General features: G+C 37.8%; 1 protein-coding gene and 1 long non-coding RNA gene across 2 annotated transcripts in view; both read right to left on the bottom strand.

The window, feature by feature from the left end:
• The window catches only part of PRTFDC1 (phosphoribosyl transferase domain containing 1), a 45538-nt gene extending 33825 nt beyond the window's left edge, over positions 1-11713 (bottom strand). The window contains exons 1-3 of the mRNA XM_040546984.1: positions 11642-11713; positions 7699-7805; positions 5759-5942 (exon numbers count right to left, since the gene is read on the bottom strand). Coding sequence (XP_040402918.1) covers positions 5759-5942; positions 7699-7805; positions 11642-11701 — 351 coding nt within the window. The 5' untranslated portion in view covers positions 11702-11713. The remainder of the gene's footprint in view (positions 1-5758; positions 5943-7698; positions 7806-11641) is intronic.
• A 34-nt stretch (positions 11714-11747) lies between these two features.
• Positions 11748-16336, bottom strand: LOC121064854. The gene is made up of 3 exons (XR_005816729.1): positions 14864-16336; positions 12566-13831; positions 11748-12415 (listed from the first exon to the last, which is right to left on the bottom strand). It is a non-coding gene; the product is annotated as an uncharacterized LOC121064854 (long non-coding RNA).
• Positions 16337-19360: the final 3024 nt, after the last annotated feature.

The following is a 19360-nucleotide window of genomic DNA, read 5'->3' as shown; positions in this document are numbered from 1 at the left end:
TTCCACATAGTAAAATAATATTGAATAGGAACAGGTTATTAAGCAAAGAATGGATATATATTTTACACAGTTCATTACTGTAGTTATAGTCTGATATCTCATGCTGCTCTGCTTTTCAAGATGTACGTATTTAGTAATGGCATATGAGAAGTAAAGCTACAAGGCAGAAAAATAACCTATTTTACTACTTTTATCAACTCGCTTTCAACTTACTCATTATAAAATCTCTCTGTTTCCTTACTCCTACAGTAGAGTGGTTTAGCAAAACTATTTACTGAAATGGCCCCGTATAGACAAAAACATTCAGATTTCTACTAAACAATACTTGTTTTGTTGCTTGTTTTCAGAGTTTTGCAGCACTAATGGTCGTGTTTATGCCAAGATTAATAACCAACAGTTGTAAATATATTTCAAACAACTGGAGGCTGAAGAGGAAACAGATCATATCAATGGATTTGTTTGTGAACAGATTTCAATGCAACCATTGTGTGTGGATTACAATTTGAGGTCACATTTTTTTATTAGTTATGTTCTGGAAACCATAAATACTGTATTAATTTTAAAGGATTACATGAATTGACTCAATCCACATAACCCAGTGCAAGTTTCCTCCAAGTGACTAGCAAACAACATTCCTTTGAAGTTCATTCATATTTTTCAGGGTGATTTTCAACAATACCTTCCTGCCACCGGAATATGAAAAATGCACTTCTAAAATCTGCAATTCAGGCACTATACGGAAAACAGATCAATATTCTGTAATAATCTGTGCTTGACATGGAATTTTAACTATGATACATTATCTGATTATCATAATTCACCTACTATCCTCTTTAAGAAGTGCACTACACAAGTTCAAAATAACAGAGATGATTGGTCTTCTGTCCCATTAGTCCACACAAGGATAACCATAGAAATCACAAAAGTCTAAAGGAAAATATCTCACTCCTTGTTTAGCTCACCATGCTTCTCACAGGAAAAGCTATGCCACTAAGACTCTCTTGTCCTTCCCCAAAACACATGGCTTACTATCATACTTACTTTGTATCACGTAATAATTCTGAGAATGAAACAGACAGCTATGGATAATGATATAGGAAAAATAACCATTTCAGAGGAACGTGTAGCAATACATGTAACAGACACACTGGTCTGCCCAATAGAACTATGGGTGTTTTTCCTTTCTCCCACCAGCCCCTGCTACCAGTTTTAACCACAACTCTTAGCCTGTTTTTTTTTTCCATTTTTGCTTCCATCATCTGTCCACCAAAGAAGTCCTAATTCACATGTATTTACTTCCTCTTCTGCCGAGAGGCTGCTAAAAACTTCTCAAGCATATCTATGGACTCTGTACGCTTCCTCTACTCATCTACTAAATTTTTTCAATTCCTTTTCAGAATTGAGCTTTGGTTTAGAGATCACATTTGGCGTACCCATGGAACAGGACAATGTTGTTGTACCTATAAACTTGAGGAGCCAGAACATCTTCTGTCTCAAGATCTAATTGAGCCTTTACCTTTATTAGCCTGTCCTAAATTGTCTCTTCCACATTGAAAAAAGAGACACTCTTATTGTTGTTCAGGAACACTATACTATTCTGCATGAAAAAAAGATATGCTTTAAATAAGAAAACTGATAGGATCCTGTTAACCTTCACTTCTTTACAGAAAGTCTAAGATTTGGGTGACCTCACACTATGTTTTTTTACTAAAACATATCCCCTTTATCCCTTTTGTATGTGACATCCGTCTTCTATTCCTTTGCTCGCTCACTCTTCTTCTTCATCTTCAAACATTTTTTCATGTCTTGTCCTATCCATTAATCTGTAAGCATCTTAGTGAAACAACCTCCAGCTTCTTCTGTTGCACTTCCCACTGGATTTTTCTGAATTAGTTCTTTAATCTGCTGAAGCTCTCAATATCACAAATATATTAAAGAATTTCTGGATCCATATTTCTTAACTCTCCCACTGGTGTCATATTGTCCTTACGTGACATTTGCAAGCCCATTCTCTTTCTTCAATACTTTTCATTCCTGATTTCAACCTACCATGTCTCTTAAAATACTTTTGAATTCTTCTATCAATCTGAAACTCTCATCACTTTTCAACTCCCTGTGTAGGAGTGATCACTCAGGAAAAAATTCAATATGGTGAAATTGAATATATTAGATATTATTCTTCCAACTAAAAAATCTCTGCAGTGAATTCCACTGTTCCTAACTTATACCATATTCAAGTCCAATTTCTTAGAACTTGGTATCTAAGATGTTGCCAAATTCTTTCAGTTCTTACATCACTGTTTCCAGAATACATCATTTTCCCCTAAAACTTGGCATGCAGCTTATCCATACCTGCACCGTATTTCATGAGAGGACTATGCTAGCACCTCTTTGTCTAGCCACTATACTTACTGCCTCACTACTCTTAAAACTCAGAACTGCTGTTTCCCATTCAAATTTCACCATTGAATTTTATCTTCCTTTCCATCTACGTCTTGAATCTTACCGTACAGTATCTACACACTACTTCTGTATGTTTATCTGAATAATCATATTTCCTAACTCTCACCTTGGTATTTTCTTTTAATTTGCCCATTGTGCTGGAAGCTTGTAAAGTCACCATACAGCCTCTAATCAAATCCTCAGGTAAACTATCTCCTTATTTTGAGCTTATGTAAAAAAAAATAATAATATAAAAAAAATACAATAAGTTTATCATACCACCTGTAAGTCTACAAGAAACTGCATTTTTCAAAGAATTTGTCATATTTCTATGCATATTTCCATGCATCTTCCAGACATGATTCTTTCCCATTTCATAATTAATCATTTATACATTTATTAATAATTTTTACTTAAGAGAAATCAAAAAGCCTTCAAATCTAAGTTAGCACAATGTAATTGGTGTTTTTGTTTGTTTTTTTGTAAATGGTGTATTTCTGGATTTACAGATATAAACTTTTCTTACAAATTAAGCATACCTGATTTTTTTTTTTTACTGATCTACATTTGAGCCTGTAATTTTCTGTCCATGTGTATAAGCTTCTTAACTTTCTGTACTGCATCATTTTAGCATTCCAGTAGGGGGAAAAAAAAAAAAAGAAATGGAAAAATACAGTTCAGTTTCTAGAGGAAGCAAAAATATACTTTCAGATAAGGCTAAAACCTCCACATTCAGTTACAGGAATTTTATTAAAGGCCTAAGAACTAATACTGATGTGTGTAGAACATAAACAGTGTAACTACATTATTTTTAAGCTATGGTTTCCTATGTCAGATTTCCTCTGAAAATAATAAACTAACAGTATTTCCCCACATTACCTGTATATAAACAAGATTCAGTAATCTGACGTGCCAATTTGAGATACTGAAACAAGACAGTACTTGTAAACCATGGGAAATTTTCTCATAAAAATGTCCAGGCTCGTAAACCAAATAAAACCATCCTTACTCTAGAAGTACATGCAGCCACTCATATCACTAAATATACTAAGCTTTTTTTTAAATCAAATTATTTGCATGAAGAAGTCTAAATAAGAATTGATATTACAACTTTCAGCAGCTTAATATGAAAGTAGATCTTAACACCTTAATTAAATGTCTAAACTCTAGAATATGATGACAGGTCTGAAAAACAAAGACCCATGTAAAGTTGGTCTCATTTGTAGTCTCTATTTATTTGAAATCATCTCTGTATGCGAGACATCAAAATACAACATTTTCCACTGCTACTTGACAGCTAAGATGTACTTTCACTGATGCCAACATCTGACTTTGGATCACAAATACAGCCCATTTTTGCTACACAATTAAACCAAGAATACCCCCTTTAAATTACAACCTCTAAAAATTGACTAACCTTTCAGTACTGAAGCTGGAATGAGACAATTCAAAATCTCATGAATTTGAACTGAAGTTAATTGTTGGATTTAAACAGCTGGAGGGGGGTGAGGGGAGAAGACATATCTGAAGGAAGTATATTGAGAGCAGCAGGACTCCCTTTAGGAGAGAAATTGGTAACAGTTAGTAAAAGGAAGCAAGATAAATTACATGAGAAGAACAGTGTCTGTAAAATGAAAGAGAGATTAAAAAAAAAAAAACAGAAAAAAATGGATCAAAAGTAATAATAAGCCTTAAGAAAATGTGGAACAGAAAAGGCAAAAGAAAGGAAAAGAATGGAATTGGTGATGCTCCAAGACTTCATGTAGAGTCTTACTCTTAAACCTGTAATTTTTTGCCTCTTATTGAATTGTAAAACACTGTGAGAGGTATGCTATTACAGAATAAACTGACATGGAGGGTCTGGGAGTCTCATATAAAGCTTTCCATGCTTTTGTGGTAGAGATCTCCTCTCACTTACTGGTTATGGGTTAGTGTTGCTAATAAGTGTTGACTTTTCATAGAGGAAAGAAATTTTAAAACTTTGGTATCCTCATACTGGATAAGAGACACCCAATAAGAAAAACATGGACATTACCTATAATGCCAGGTGCAAAGTTACAAACAAAACAAAACAAACAAACAAATTTTTCTACTATTCTTTAAGCAGTAGTATTGAAGCACTGTCATTACCACAGTGAAAAAAAAAATCTTCTATAATTTCTATGTGCCTTCATGTGAGACAAACATAACATTTTGCTTTATTTATTAGTTCTGTAATACTGCTAAATAGCTAGAAATTGTACAATCTTTATATTGTACATGTCCTTCACAGACCTGACTAGTTCTAGTTCTTGAAACAGAAGACACAGGACGAAATCCTAACCAAATGGTGTCAAAAGGCTCTCATCCTGTGATGGGAAAAAAAAAAACACAACTTGGGCTGGATTTGTAAAAGTTTGGAAAAGCTTATGGTCACTGAGGTCAGAGCAAAATGCCAACCAACCAGCCTCTGCCTGTGGAGCAGACATAGAGCTATTCCAGGAGTTATTGGACTCAGCAAGTTGCATTTATGCTCAGAGAGAAACTGTATTATCACTCCATTTATTTGGTGTACTTCCTCAGACATTTCTAGGACAACTTCTAGAAATGCTCTCCCACTATGGAGTGTGAACTACAAGGTGGAATATAAATTTGTACAGCTTATGCAAATAGAAATCATAATCACGCACTCTAAAAAGATGCAGGTCATCTCATTAGCATTGCCTCATGGAAGCAAATGAATCATTATTGCATAATTTCTTCAGAAGGTAACAGGAAGTCTTGATCCTTTCCTCAACACTGGATTTGGTTCAACGCCTTATTTCATTTTCTTATAAAGCACTATCATCATCTAGTGGTATATTTTGCTACTATGTAAACTGCATGCTATGAAGAGTAAAACACTTCATTTACTTAGCATTAAACATTTAGAATATGGCATAGATTTATCATCTTGCAGTTATGCCAAACTATAGAAGGGCGGGGGGAACAGAACATGAAGTAATGAGAAACAAACTTGAGCAGAACTGTTCAGGATTTCAGGAATAACATGCAGACATTTTACAGGATGGAAACTTGAATAATTTTTTGTCCAAAAGTGATGACAGACTAAATAAAAAATACAGCTTGAGGACGCTTCATATCATCACTCATACTATTCATAAAGTATAAAGGGACATGAACAAATATCTTGGAAAAAAAACCTCACAATTTTTTCAAACAAAAACATTTTTCAAATTGTTCTTCTTATAGTTTGAAAAAAAAATCCCATTTACAAAAGCCCACTATTTATTACAAATATACAACCAGAATTTACATAAGTAAGTTGTTGACTTACGTGGTAACTTTTCAGTCTGACAAAATCGACTTTCATGGAGATGAACCTTTCTGAATTTCTACTGAGATTTTTAATGTGCTCCACAAGGTCAGCACAGAACTTGTAGCCACCTTTGAGTACACAGAGAACCACAATATCATTGTCTCCAATGTCTTGCATAATATCTTTAGCCAATCTTTCTGTCCTGAGGCAAAAAAATAAGGATAAAATAACATTAGATGTGGATACTCTAAGTTTACAGTATGCAAAATAGTATAGTGAGAATATATCTTGAGCTACAGTTGGCCTAAGCATCTTGACCTGAATGGCTTTGGATCAAGTTCACAACAAGCAGATAAGGAGTGTTGGATGCAAGATGCAAAGTGTGTGGATCGAACTAGACAAACTTAAACACATTAAATCTCCAGTTACAGAAAAGGGAGTAACACATCTCACTGTATATTGAATTCATAAGCATTTCAGAGACTTTAGGGTAGTAAGTGAAACACTGACTTCAGTTTTATCTCGCAGAAAACCTCAACGTGCATTATTTCTGTAAAATCACATTTTACATGTAAAATTCTCATTTTAAATGGCTTTGATTTCTAAAGAGCAAGGTAGATGGTATTATAGATCTAAAATGGGTACTACGTCTTTACTAGACATAAAAATCAAAATATTTATATTTTATCAAAATATAAAATCAACAGAAAACAGAAAAATGACATTTGATGTTCTGAGGAAAACCAGCTCAGTGCATTATTTTCTTTAAATACGTTTTTTCTGGAAAGTTGTTTGATAGGTCTCTGAATTCATTCTGCTGGAGTACAAAAAAAAACAACCAATGGAGTTCAATGCTCTCTTCAAACAAATTTGTAGTGAACATCAAGAGAAATGAAGTTGTAACATATTTATTTAAAAAGAGGAATTAAGAGTCAGTTGACCTTAAACAAGAGATGGAAAATTCAAGATGATGGTAACTTAAAAGGCTATGAAAGAAAGCTTGTGTGTAAAAACAAATACAGGAGTCATTACTCTTCCTTGTGATGGATGTTTACAATCTTCTTTCAAGGAGTTCCAACAATTTCAGTACTTGCAACTGGCTGTTTAAATGTGGTAGGTAGAAAGCTGCAGGCTGAAAATGTCCCATGAAATTCCATTCAGATGTTCCCAATTCTTTGTTAAAAATTACTCAGAACAATAACTGAGTATGAACACTGAGCTGGACTACCACAAATATCAAAGCACCATAGAAGCCTACGCTGAGAGCATACAGGAGCTACTGTAAGATAAGAAATGAGAGGTGATCAACCTTTCCCATTGCCACTCTTCAAACACAGCTTCTGGACTGAAACAGTCTACCCCCCAGCCTTCTCCTGGGCTAGCTACACAGCTTAAATGGCAGAAGTCAATGGTGCAGTCTGGAACAACTGGGTTATCTACATGAACAATTTGTAGTAGGGAATTGTTAAAGTTGTACGTAATTAAAAGTAGTTTTTTCCTCCATTTTATATTAAGAACACAAGACAGGGCGCAAGTGGGACAGTCACGTATTACTATATTCAAAGCTTTTTACTTGCCCTTCCACTGTTGGTTCATCCCTCTTGTGTGTAAACACTCCAACACCAGTTTCACTACATGATCACAATCTCTTTTTTGTGGGACCCCTGTCTCACTCAATGCCCAAATCAGAAACTAAGTGAAAGAAATTAGATAATGAATTGCAAAAGACAACTACATGTCTAGCATTTCCTACCTCCTAGCATTTTTTTTTACTTCCCAAATTAAATAAAAAGTATTTTTACAATTGATAATACTATTTATAATTGATAATACAATATTTTAGAACAAATGTTATATATACACCATTTGTGGATCACAGGCTTTACAAAAAAAGAATGAACAAAGTATTGGTCAAAAGAACTGACCAAAGCATTTATTTAGTAACAAACCACACATACCTGTCAACAATAATGCCATGAGGAATGAGCACATATTCCAGATCTCCATAGTAGTGCTGAGGATAAGTGAACAAATCCAGACTGTATCCGGGCCAATTGTCTGAAATCTGAGTATTAAATAATACTGTTAGGAATACTTCATGGTGTTTGACAATATATAGATGTAGAACCATTGCTTTAGTATACTGTATTGAATTAACAGTGTGACACACTCTGTTTCATATATGCTGGCACTCAAATCATAAACTTCAAAATTATGTAATCAGTGGTTACTATTTCACTTTTCCCATTTGTCATTTTGCTTCTCAGTATACCTCAGAAATTAAATGTTTGTTTGTTTTTTCCTCAGAAAATGGCAAAATTCACCTGAAATTATAAACAGCATGACATAAAGGCGAAATAATTCTAAACCAGTGGCAAGTTTAAGTTTCTTACTACTTTCAAACTGGAAAAGCTTGTAAGCAAGTAAGTTAAAAGTAAGATTACCAGAAAGAAAGGATTTTCCAATGAGGATTAGCAGGCATAAATCATATATTAAAACTGTGAATTTCTGTTTTCAAAGTATTTTTAAAGTCACATTAATAAAAATTCTACAGATGAAACAGTACATAGGGGGAGTAGACGATGTGGTCCGTGGGCTGTCTGTACAAATCAGTGGAAGACTGTATGTCTTGCCAAAGGCAAGGTTCCTAATTTAGATAAGTCATCAAACATAAACTATTACCAAGTGTTCATATCTCACCTCACTGTCAACTAGTCTGTAGAACCATACATACATTTACAGCAAAAAATATTTTTCAGATTGAATACGTGTTAGCTTCATAACTGTCAGAATACAAAAATTGGGAGATACTATAGAATGCGATGGCAGTAGAGATTATGTAGGGCAAAAATCAGCCAGAAGGCAAGGGCTTCAGAAAGTTGTGAAGATGCAAAGTCATCACCACGTTTCTAAGAAAAACAAAAAACTAGGCAAACTCCCCACAATTTTCACAGTTCTGTATGAAAGACAAGACCTGCAGGCTCACCAGGTTTCTTGGAAACATTAAAAACTTTTGCTTCATTATTGATTCAGCAAAAAAAGTGACACCTAACAAGCTTTTTTTTTTGTACAATCACATTCATCAAGTAACAGATTGGCTTTCTCCTTGACCACATGAACACTGATTAGCAGGATACATGGTGAGAGACTTGCCATTGTGAATTGCACATCTTAATGGCATTTCTGCTGAATAGGGCCTTTAAATGCCTGTCACTGAACCTCTGCTTACGATTTCATCTGGCAGAGCAATAACCCATGTCGCAGAAGTACCGAGGGTAACACAACATATTGGATGCTGAGCTGTTTCTCCACCTCTGTAGCCTTGTTGAACTTACCCCCAGCTCTGCCTAGTGCTGTCCTGTAACTGTGTCGTGTCTCATGGATTTGTGTTTGCTTGGGTTTTATTGCATTTTCAGTGTCAGCTACAGACACCTAGATGGCCAGGTTTTTGAGCTCTGCCGAACAGCTTCTGTATTCAGAAAAATACTTTGTTGGTAACTACTACATTTGCACATAAAGAGTGTGACTAAGAGATCACTGGAATCAATGAAAGCTTTCCCCTGGCTTACACCAGCCTTGAAACTACACATAGGAAAAAAGTTACTTAATTCTGTTCCTTGTCTCCATAGAAACAGGAGAGGATAAATATACTCCTTGGCAAGGATTTTAATGAGAGGCAAATCTTGCTCCAAAAACACTGCTGCAGAAGGCCTGGGAAGCCTATTTTCCTATCTTCATTTTCAGTACATAGGGGTGGCTGACACTTTTAAAATATTTTGTAGCAATGAACTGTCTGGCATGGTTTCCTGCAAAAGCACTTTAACATAAAAGGAAACAATTTCAGATAGTGCTTTAAATTACATAAGTACTATAAGCACCCGCTAAGAACCCATGTCTGTATCGGTTATTTAGGCATCATTCTCATCAAATTACATGTTTTTGAGCATGGTGCTGAAGATCAAACTAAATGAATTGAAAGTGCCTCAGAATTCATACAAATCAATAGGTTTTACTTCAGCTACAATCTGTCCTTTCTGGCACAGGGTTGGTACAAAATCCTTATTCTTCTATCTATCCTACTGGTTTTCATGAATAAAAAACCATAAGCTACATCACCTTGCAAGAATAAAGAAGTTCTCATTTACAAGATTAAATTCACATGTACTTTCTAACTAATTGCTTTTTAAAGTAATAAGCCTATTCCACATTCTTTTTTTTTTAAACAGGCACTTCCCAACAATAAGCCTTAAAAATTCTAATTTACCCCAAAGCTAATCACAGTGTTATGCTACAGGATAATTTTCAGGTAACTGTAACTTTTGATGGCCATTTTACCTGTGAATTGTGTGACTATCCTCAGTTTAATAACTGAGTATCAAAAAAAAATGCCCATCCCAAATTAAATTCAACTTCCATTTACTTCTGGCTTCAATACTTGGAAATGTCAAGGAAATATTTATGATTGCTTTGTCCAGATAAATAAACATATATACTAAATATATTGGTACACAAGTGTGTAAAAAAAAAAAAACAAAGAAAAAAAAAGAAAGAGCTATTTCTGAAGTTCAGGTTTGGCACGTTCAAGCAGCCCAGCAGAAATTCTTTGATGAGTCTCTACAAAGTTGATGTGAACATATACAAATAAGAATGCAAATACATGGTGATACCTGAAAGGCTTCCTTCCATAAGAGAGAAAATGGAGAAATTCTAAAGATAGCTTTGGAAGAACTTTGCTAGCTTTGCTGTCTACCAATGTGGGCACACATGAGGTTTAAGCACAGTACTTCCTTTAAAGATCTGGATTCTGGTTTGGTATGAAATGGGAGAGCTGAGCACAAAGCCAGGTCCAGCTTCACAAATGTAAACAAAATCATGCTGCACTGGCCTTACTTGTGGTTGTTTTCTTTGGGGGTGTGTGCACACGCTGGTGTGTACCAAGCACAAGAAATGAAGTTAGTACAACAGAGCACAGTGATGAACATCCACCTCCTCCTCTGCAACATCCTCATGTTGTTTTGATGCTAAGCAGTCACATGTTCAACCCGGCATTTATCGCACTGGTGTCAGGAGAGGTGTTAGGGGATGCAGGGCGGCTCCAGACACAGCTCAGGCACAGAGTGCGGGGCTCCTCAGTGGGGAGGTGGTGGGTCTCTGTCGTGGTTGTGTCCCCTGGCTGCTGCCCGTGCCTAGCCCTCAGCTCTGGGCTGCTGCTCTCTAACTCGGTTAAAATCCCACCACTGCGATAAAATAAAAGCATTCCTAAAGTGGTGGTGATAACCCACAGAACGGTTGAGGTTGGAGGGAACCTCTGGAGACCGTCCGGTCCAACCCCTGCTAGCAGGTCACCTGGAGCACACTGCACAGGATGGCATCCAGGCATCTGGGGTTTGAGTATCTCCAGAGAAGGAGACTCCACAGCCTCTCTGGGCAGCCTGTGCCAGTGCTCTGTCACCCTCACAGTGAAGAATCTGTCAGCCTGGCAACTGCTTTATGGGGGGGGGGGGGGGGGGGATCTCATTAATCACTCAGAATAATGAGCACAGTCCTTTACTTTTGTATAACCGATTTATCCCCAAACCCTCCAAACGTGCTGCAGAAGTCCACGCAGCAAGGTAAGGAACACCCAGAGGTGCTCGAAGGCGTCCCACCACTTCGGTGGGAGCCAGGTGTCTCTGGGGATCTTGAGCTCAGCTCCTCGAAGCAACCTGGTGAAAGCGACAGCCCGGGACCAGCGGGGCCGGGCAGGACGCGGGGGACCGGGCGGCAGCACATGGCGGCGGGCGGGAAGGAAGAAAGGAAGGAAAGGAGGAAGGGAAGGAGGAAGGAAGGGCGGCGGGGTAGCGTGAGGAGTCGCGAAGGGCCAGGCCAGGCCGAGCCGGGCCGGGCGATGCTCGCATTTACCACAACGCCGCGGCCTCCGCCTCCCCGCTCCGCCGCGCCGCCGCCGCCCGGCCCGGCCATCTTCCGAGGGGCTGCGGCGGGGCGGGGCTGAGCGGGGCCGGGCCGGGCCGGGGCTGGGGCTGGGGCCGCGGGGTACGAGGGAAGGAGGAAGGGGGTAGGCGGAGGAGGTGGGGGGCTGTGTGCTGCTTGGGAGAGGGAACTCTGCAGGGTTTGAGCTGAAACGTGCCTCGCTGCGAACGAGGAAGCGGCGCAGAGTTAGCTTTGTCGACAGAGCGCGGCCGGAGCTGGAAGTGGTTACAGGAGCCCGGCGCCAAGGGGCAGCGTTAGGGCAGGCTGGCAGGACGGAGGCGGTGTGGGGAAGGGGGCTGGCAGAGCCTGGTAAGAGGCCTGGGCTGAAGGGGTGAGGTGGATAAAACTAAACTGGCGTGGCTTAAGCTGACGTTTTAACAGGTTTTCACTTATAGGGGCGAAAAAAAAGGATGCCAAAACCAAAACTAGTGCAAGTTTGTCAGCCTTGCTTCCCGTCTTTGATAACTTCCCAGCTGATTGATGCTCCTTCTTCCCCACCATTACACAGGTGCTGGAGTAAGTGACGGCTTCCTGATGCCTTCAGCCCACCGCAGCGTTTGTTGTGCTGGCTGTTCGTTAGGAGAGCAGCTCAGGAGCCACACTGCCTGCTGCCTTCCCTCGTCTGCTTCTATAAAAAGGATTAATAGGGTCCTTTCACTGCCTCACAGATGAGAAGGAGCTTGTTTCCAGAAGTATTGTACTTTCCTAAAAGTGAAAGTTGGTTATAACTTCCAGTATTTATCTTTTAAATATAGAAGTGGTAGAATTCTGTCATTCCTATAGCAGAAATTATTAAAGGAAGAAAAAGCTGGGTTTAAGGCAGACCTGGGCATAATGAAATATGCTTAGCGATACCTGAGCGGTTATCACAGACCATGTAGGAAGGCATTTCAGTTTGGCACACTGCTTTCTAGAATGTAGTCATAAAGACTTAGAGACCGCGAGTCATAACAGGTGGATCCAGAGAACACCGTGTGTGTGTCTAAATCAGGAGCATGGTGTCCAGCACGGCTGCCTTTTAGGTGCATCCTCTTACTGCATTCCCACTTACATTAGAAATGACAGGACAATTAATACTTTAGGAATCTGGTGTTAAGAATATTTTTATAAATGAATCTACAATTACAGTCTGGTTAAATACTATGATAATTTAAAATGATCTTGCTACAGGTGCTTTGGTTCTTATGTTTAGCCAGATCTGTTTGCTTTTTAGTGCGTTAAGGATCTACTCTTAACTATTGCTACAATTGACAATATATCTCAAAGAACAGAGGACCACATTTACAAAGTGAGGGAGGCCAACTCCAGACCATATCTGTTTTGGAAGTGATCTCTGTATATGAAGACTGAGGTATGCTGCAAAAAGATGGTTCGTGTTCACAGTGCTTTAAAATAAACTTAAGAAAAGGTCATGAATTTGATAAAGATCATATACAGATTTGCACAAACCTACGCAGAGTAAATACTATTTCTGTAAAATATATTGGAGAGCTTCATAATGGGTAAAATCCCTAAATACTTTTGCATTTCAATTGCATTTCAAATGCCACTGATTTGTGCCCACAAGCTCTTTACAGGATCTAAAGATTCTTCTTGCTTGGAAGTAAGCTTCTAAAGCCCACGTTTGTCCTAAAGCTAATACAATCTGATTCAGTTACTACACGTTACATATGAAGCTGCTGTTGAATAAACATTATAGACCTGAGCTCTATAGTTTTGAAGCTACTTATATTACAGCTGGGATTTCAGATTAGTTTTGCCACTGTTGTATGCCTACTGGTTTCTTCTGCCATCTGGACTACTTGGGGGTACTACTAGAGTTTTCTGCCTCTTTTTAAACCACATTCTTTATCAGACCACAGGAATACAAGAGATTGTTCAAACTACACCACAGAAGGAACCCCACAGGCAGAAGTTTAAAGATTTGGAAAAGATTATGATCAAGACACTAAAAAATAAATTCCTCTGGCATTGTGCTGAAAAACTTAAGCAGGAAATGTTTGTTCGGTCAAGGTTGTTCTGTCAAGGTTGGATGACTGCATTTTGTCAAGTCTTCTTTTGGTATTCTTCTCTTCCAGTAGTTTCACAGGGCTCACTCCAGAAGTGCAATGAAGTGTCAAGCTAATAACAAATAAATGAGAATATGTAAATGAAAAACTAGATAAATTTAGCAGGGACATAGTTGGAAGGGTAGTGCTAATAACAACAACCATCAATCTGCTCCTGCATGTAAGATTATTCATTAGCATAAAATGTAATAGTTTGGGAGGTTTTTTTTAGTCTTGTTGCAAATGTGACAAATTCATGGATCTGTAAACCCACAGAATTAACAGAAATCAAAATTAATTAGGTTCTTTGTGCATGACGGGAATGAAACTGCTAAGGATTTTGCTGTGGAGCTATATGTTCTTACTGGATATTTACATTGTTTTTCTACAGTCTGAGCTGATTTAGAATGAATGAATTTTCAGTAGATTTTCAAACCCTTCTTAATTAGGGTCAAAATATGGTTAGTTAAAACATGGTATTAGGGCCTTAACTGTAAAAAAGAATGTAAGCATTCAGAAGAGCTTTTCTATTTTGTTTGTTTAGCTGTTTGTTCATAAACTAAAAATAGGAGGAAAAGAGTAAACACTTTCAGATATACAACCATGGGAGATGATCAAAGGGGAAAGGAACAAAGAAAATAGGGTAGAACAGTGAACTCATACTAACAAGTAGGTCTGGACACATAGCCAAAAAACATAAAGGAGCAGATGGAAAAAGCGACACACAAAGAAACAAAGCAGAGTTAGGACTTATATGCAAATCCCTTGTGAACAGTATTTATATCTTGAGCCTTCACAAAACTAACTTTATAATTTCAGTTACACATCTTTTCCACTCTTAGCCTGTTACTGATGAAAGCAGCACGTGTTCCACAACTAATGTAAAGAAATACTGAAAACAGAAGATTGCGGGCAGGGGTATAATCAAGAAAACAGTCCAAGACAAACATTATCACATGGTTACCTGTTAGCCTTTGCAACTCCATTATGTATTCCCCTCCCAAGAAGTTATAATAAACATTTGACTACTCAATTTGATATGTAAACACCCAAAATAAACAAGAAAAGCATGAAAATCCAGAATATTTCAAGAGGTATGGTTTACCTAGGTGGAAGTTTGCCAATTAGGGGATGAAGTAAGAGCTCTTATTCTGGTTCTGCCTGTTGCTGCAGCCGTTATGTCAACAGCAGAACTGTAAATAATCTTATGAGGCACAAACCGGCATTTGTTAGTTGTTATGAGATCAGTGATCCCCCTCCACCCCCACCCCAATTGTTGCAGAAAAAGATGCTTACGTTTTAGGTAAAATGCTCACTGAAGACAATATGGAAAACAAAGTCAAGCAGATACAGTACTTTAGGGTATGTTGAAAACAATTCAGAATTTCTTTCATATCCAGCTTTAATATATTCTAGAATTTTGAGTTCTTTTGCATTACCTGAGGCAGTTACCAAGTCCGTAAGTGACCATTGAAGACCACAAGGGCAGAAAAACTATTTGCCAGATTGTTATGGATGTCTGTGAGAACATAAAGCACTATTTTAAACCCTTTCCCTATATTCAAGAACCCAGGGAGATGGTAGGAAAAGCTGTCCAATTAGATAGAGCTAGGTAGCATCCTACAATCTGTAGCAGTATAGGTGCTATACTTTGCCTTCGTGACTGCTGCACTATAGCAGCTATTGGAGTGGCACTGCAAGCTGGAATGTAGCTTCTGTCCATGTCAAATTCAGCAGAATTAGCACCTTTGGGAACTGGAAAATTCAGCTTTAAAGCAATTTCAGCATCTAAGATCCACAAGTGAAACTCAGAGCATTTACCTATCACAGTTAACCTGTACTGAGTCTACAAGACTGACTCAGGCTTAATTTGATAATTTTTATATCAAGAAAATGGCTAAAAGCTGACATTCAGATGTTAGTCTGTTTTATATTTTTTTATAAATTTTAAATCTGTGTTAGGTACTGCTTGACAGACTTTGGGGCTTTGGCTTATTTGGTCCATGATAAACATCTTTAATACAAAACTATATTTTTGTTTGTTATTAATCTCACTGTGCCAGACTAGAGCAACTAGATCTTCACTTTGTAATTTCCTGGCTTCTGAAGATACTCTTCCTGCTTTTCAGGTTCATGTTATTAATATAGAGTTCTTCATAGCTGAAATAAATGCAAACAAAAATTTCCTTTTGTCCTTTAATACTACTATAAACTTTATTTCCTTCATAATATTATGCAAATATTTCTCCTAACCAGCTATTGAGAAGTATTGACATTTGAATGATAAAAGATCATTTTCAAGAAACGTTGTTCACATCATATCCTGTGACAAATTCATGATGCACAGCTATGAAAACGAGTCAGGAAATTGTAAATATGTAGTGAGTCGCACCCAATGTATTGAATTTAACTGGTAGAGTTTGTTCACCTTTTAAAAGAGGTTGTTCACTTGAGTTGTCCCTCTTTTTTTCCCCTCTAAATAAACTACAAGAAATTTGAGAAAATCCACAAAACAGAAGATTTCTTAATGCTTTATATGAGTAAATGAATAACAGTTTAAGGGCTTTTTTTTTCTTTTTTCTTTTTTCTTTTTTCTTTTTTCTTTTTTCTTTTTTCTTTTTTCTTTTTTCTTTTTTTCCAAAATAGCTCAGTCTTCTTTGATGTAATTTTGTATACTTCACAGCTTGCTTAGAATAAACATCGCAGTAACAAAAGTGCATTGAGAAGCAGAATCTGGTCCAGCAAGTTCTCCTGTAGCACAGGCCTGCTAAATGTGCATGGCTGGCCAACCACCGAACTCTTTAGCTGCACAGAATGAACCCACACCCTGAGAGCACCGGAATGCTGCGTTAAGACCATTTGCTCATTTTATTGTTTGTGTAAAAGACAGACCATCCCCCTTGAGCAAACAGCAAAATGGGGTTGCTTCTTCGCTCTGTAGTACTTGGGGCCACATGTTCAACACTACTGATTTTTTTCCTCTGAAGAGAGAATTATTACATTGCTTCCTGAACATTAATATGTCCCTCCAAGCAATGCTGGAACAATTCTAGAGGTACCTGTTCATCTTTACAACTGCTTTGTGAGTTAAAGGGTTGAGTCACCTACATTTTCCACGTGGGGACTAACACCTAGCAAGAGTGAACTGAACATTAATTTCATTAATCTTGAGTGACCATATTGAGACGATAGTTTTCAAATTATTATTTAGTGCTGTGCAGGTTCAAATCATAGCTTCTATTAACTTCAGGCATACTTATCCTGTATGTAAAACATGCAGTCTCTAATTGCAGCACTTGGGAACCCCAAAAATGCAGAACCGCATTGTTAATGGCTACCAGTGAAAAAGCCAGGTATAAGTAACTTACCATTGCATTTCAAATAATTTCTGTGACAAAGACATGACTAAATCATATTGCTACAGGGAATAACTTAAGTGCCTTAAATTTTTCTTCCTAGAACTCCTACTTTCCGATTGCTGAAACAAACAAGATGAGAGTTCTTGGATAACAGATCCTTTTGGTAAACAATTTGAATCCATTCCCTTTATTGCGTGGTCTTGATTCATCCCCAGATGATCATATTTATTGTTATTATAAGCACCTAGGAGCCCTACTTATGGACAAATATACTATTGTGTCAGACACTATGCAAAGAGAGAAGAAGATTATCCACACCACAGATAACTTTCAGTCTAAGCAGAGGAGAACAAAAGGCTACAGAGTGCCAGACGAGTTAAAGGAAACTGCACTGGTCAACACGATAAAACTAATCTCAGTTTACCAGCAGCTTGGCTGTTCTTAAATTCTTGGTAGGCATCACTGGAAAGAAACATTTGAGGAAGGAATTGAAGACAAAGTTACCCCGGTGTTTGTGTGAACTTCTCCATGCTGTGGAGTCAATGTGGAGAAGTAATGGAATAATGATTTAACAACACAGGCTAGTACTGTGATCGAACAAAAGTTCGTCATCACAGGAGCATCAAGATCAGCCTATGTGAATGTAAACTACTGTTTGGCTATGCTCACTCATCTACAACCATTTGTTGGAGGTACAGTGTAGGAAAAAAATAGGTATATTTTTTATAACTTGGTGAAACAGCAGTCATGTTTACCTCAGGACCCTTTAAGCAGCAAAGAAAGAACACAAACAAGAAACTCAACTCACCTTGTGTTCATACCATAAAGTCACTGCTTAGCCTGAAGGATGAAAACCTGAATTTACTCACACTCTGTTTACATAACATTACATAACAAAAAAGAGCTGGAGCAAGATCAAGGCAGAAAGAAAAAAACAAAACACAACCTAGGAATTCAGCGGTTGAGTATAAATGACTACCTCTGATACCCACTCGCAGGGAGCAATGGCCAGTCCTCGTGAGTTTGGTCAGGCTCAATATACCTCTAGTTACGGAGGTAAATGATCGCAATCAGCTGCTGGACTCAGCAGCTGGCTTCCCTGACTATGGGAAATCTCAGGGAACCTTAATAATAGGTTTTGCCATCAGGCTCTCCTGTAATTATATTCTTAATATTATAAGCACCATAAGACCGAGGATGAAAGCATTGACTAGGACTAGCATTTATCTAGACCTCCCATTAATCTGCATATAGGCGAAGTTTCCTTATCTGAACAATGTCTGGCTTCATTAGTGTTGAAATTGCCAGATACGTTGTTTTCCCTGAAACATATGGCAGCGAAAGGACTAGATTTCAGCTTTGTGGCAGACTGATCACAACAGCAGTTTGTGATGCCAAATTTTTTTACAAAAATATACAAAAGGCCAGAATGCACCCTCCTGTAAAAAAAAATAAAAAATAAAATAAAATAAAACATGTAGAGACTGAGGAAAATGAAATTGTTGAGGAATTTCTCCCGTATTATTTCTCCCAAAGAAATTCACCCTTACTATTTCATGAAGGGAATAAGGTTACCCCTCTGCGAGGAAGGTTTTGAGGAGCTACCCTCAGACATAGCGCCTAGGCGTGCATGCAGATCCTGAGAAAACAGCGCTTTGAGTCCAGCCACATGGAGCCCATCTGCTTCTACCAGCTCTGATGCTTGCTCGAGGCAGCTCTATCAGAGCCATGCAATCAGGAACTCCCTGTGTTTGTGATGATGCCGTATCTGATTCCTTACTTCCTGAATATAAATGGTTTCATTCTGAAAAACAGCCAGTCAGATATTTATCATAATTTCATGTTGCTATATTTAAAAAATAGATGCACAGTTTGTCATGCACAACTTTCAACAGGAAATATTTTCAGTTTGTGGCACCATAACTCTTACTGACCAACGGAGAATTGATACCCTCTTTAGTGTGTTTTATGGTGGCTATTCAATATAGTACTGACTATTTAAAAATACCAGGTTGAAAAAATGACTATTAAGTATCATAAGTATTTTGATTATGTTCTTTCTCATTATTTAATTGTCAATAATTGACTGGTGAATTTAGAGAATGTTTCAACTGGTAATGCTACCTTTGCCTGTGAACAGAACTCCCATAATGGTGGCTGGTTTTTCAGAATGAAGTTAAAACTGTATTACAGAAAGGTATAAGTCCCACAGCTTCTGTGATTTCGTTCTGTTTTACTGATAG

This window comes from Cygnus olor, chromosome 2, assembly GCF_009769625.2.
Source record: "Cygnus olor isolate bCygOlo1 chromosome 2, bCygOlo1.pri.v2, whole genome shotgun sequence".
Taxonomy (NCBI): Eukaryota; Metazoa; Chordata; class Aves; order Anseriformes; family Anatidae; genus Cygnus; species Cygnus olor.
The sequence above is the reverse complement of the archived record's forward strand: the minus strand, read 5'-3'. Positions and strand labels throughout refer to the sequence as shown.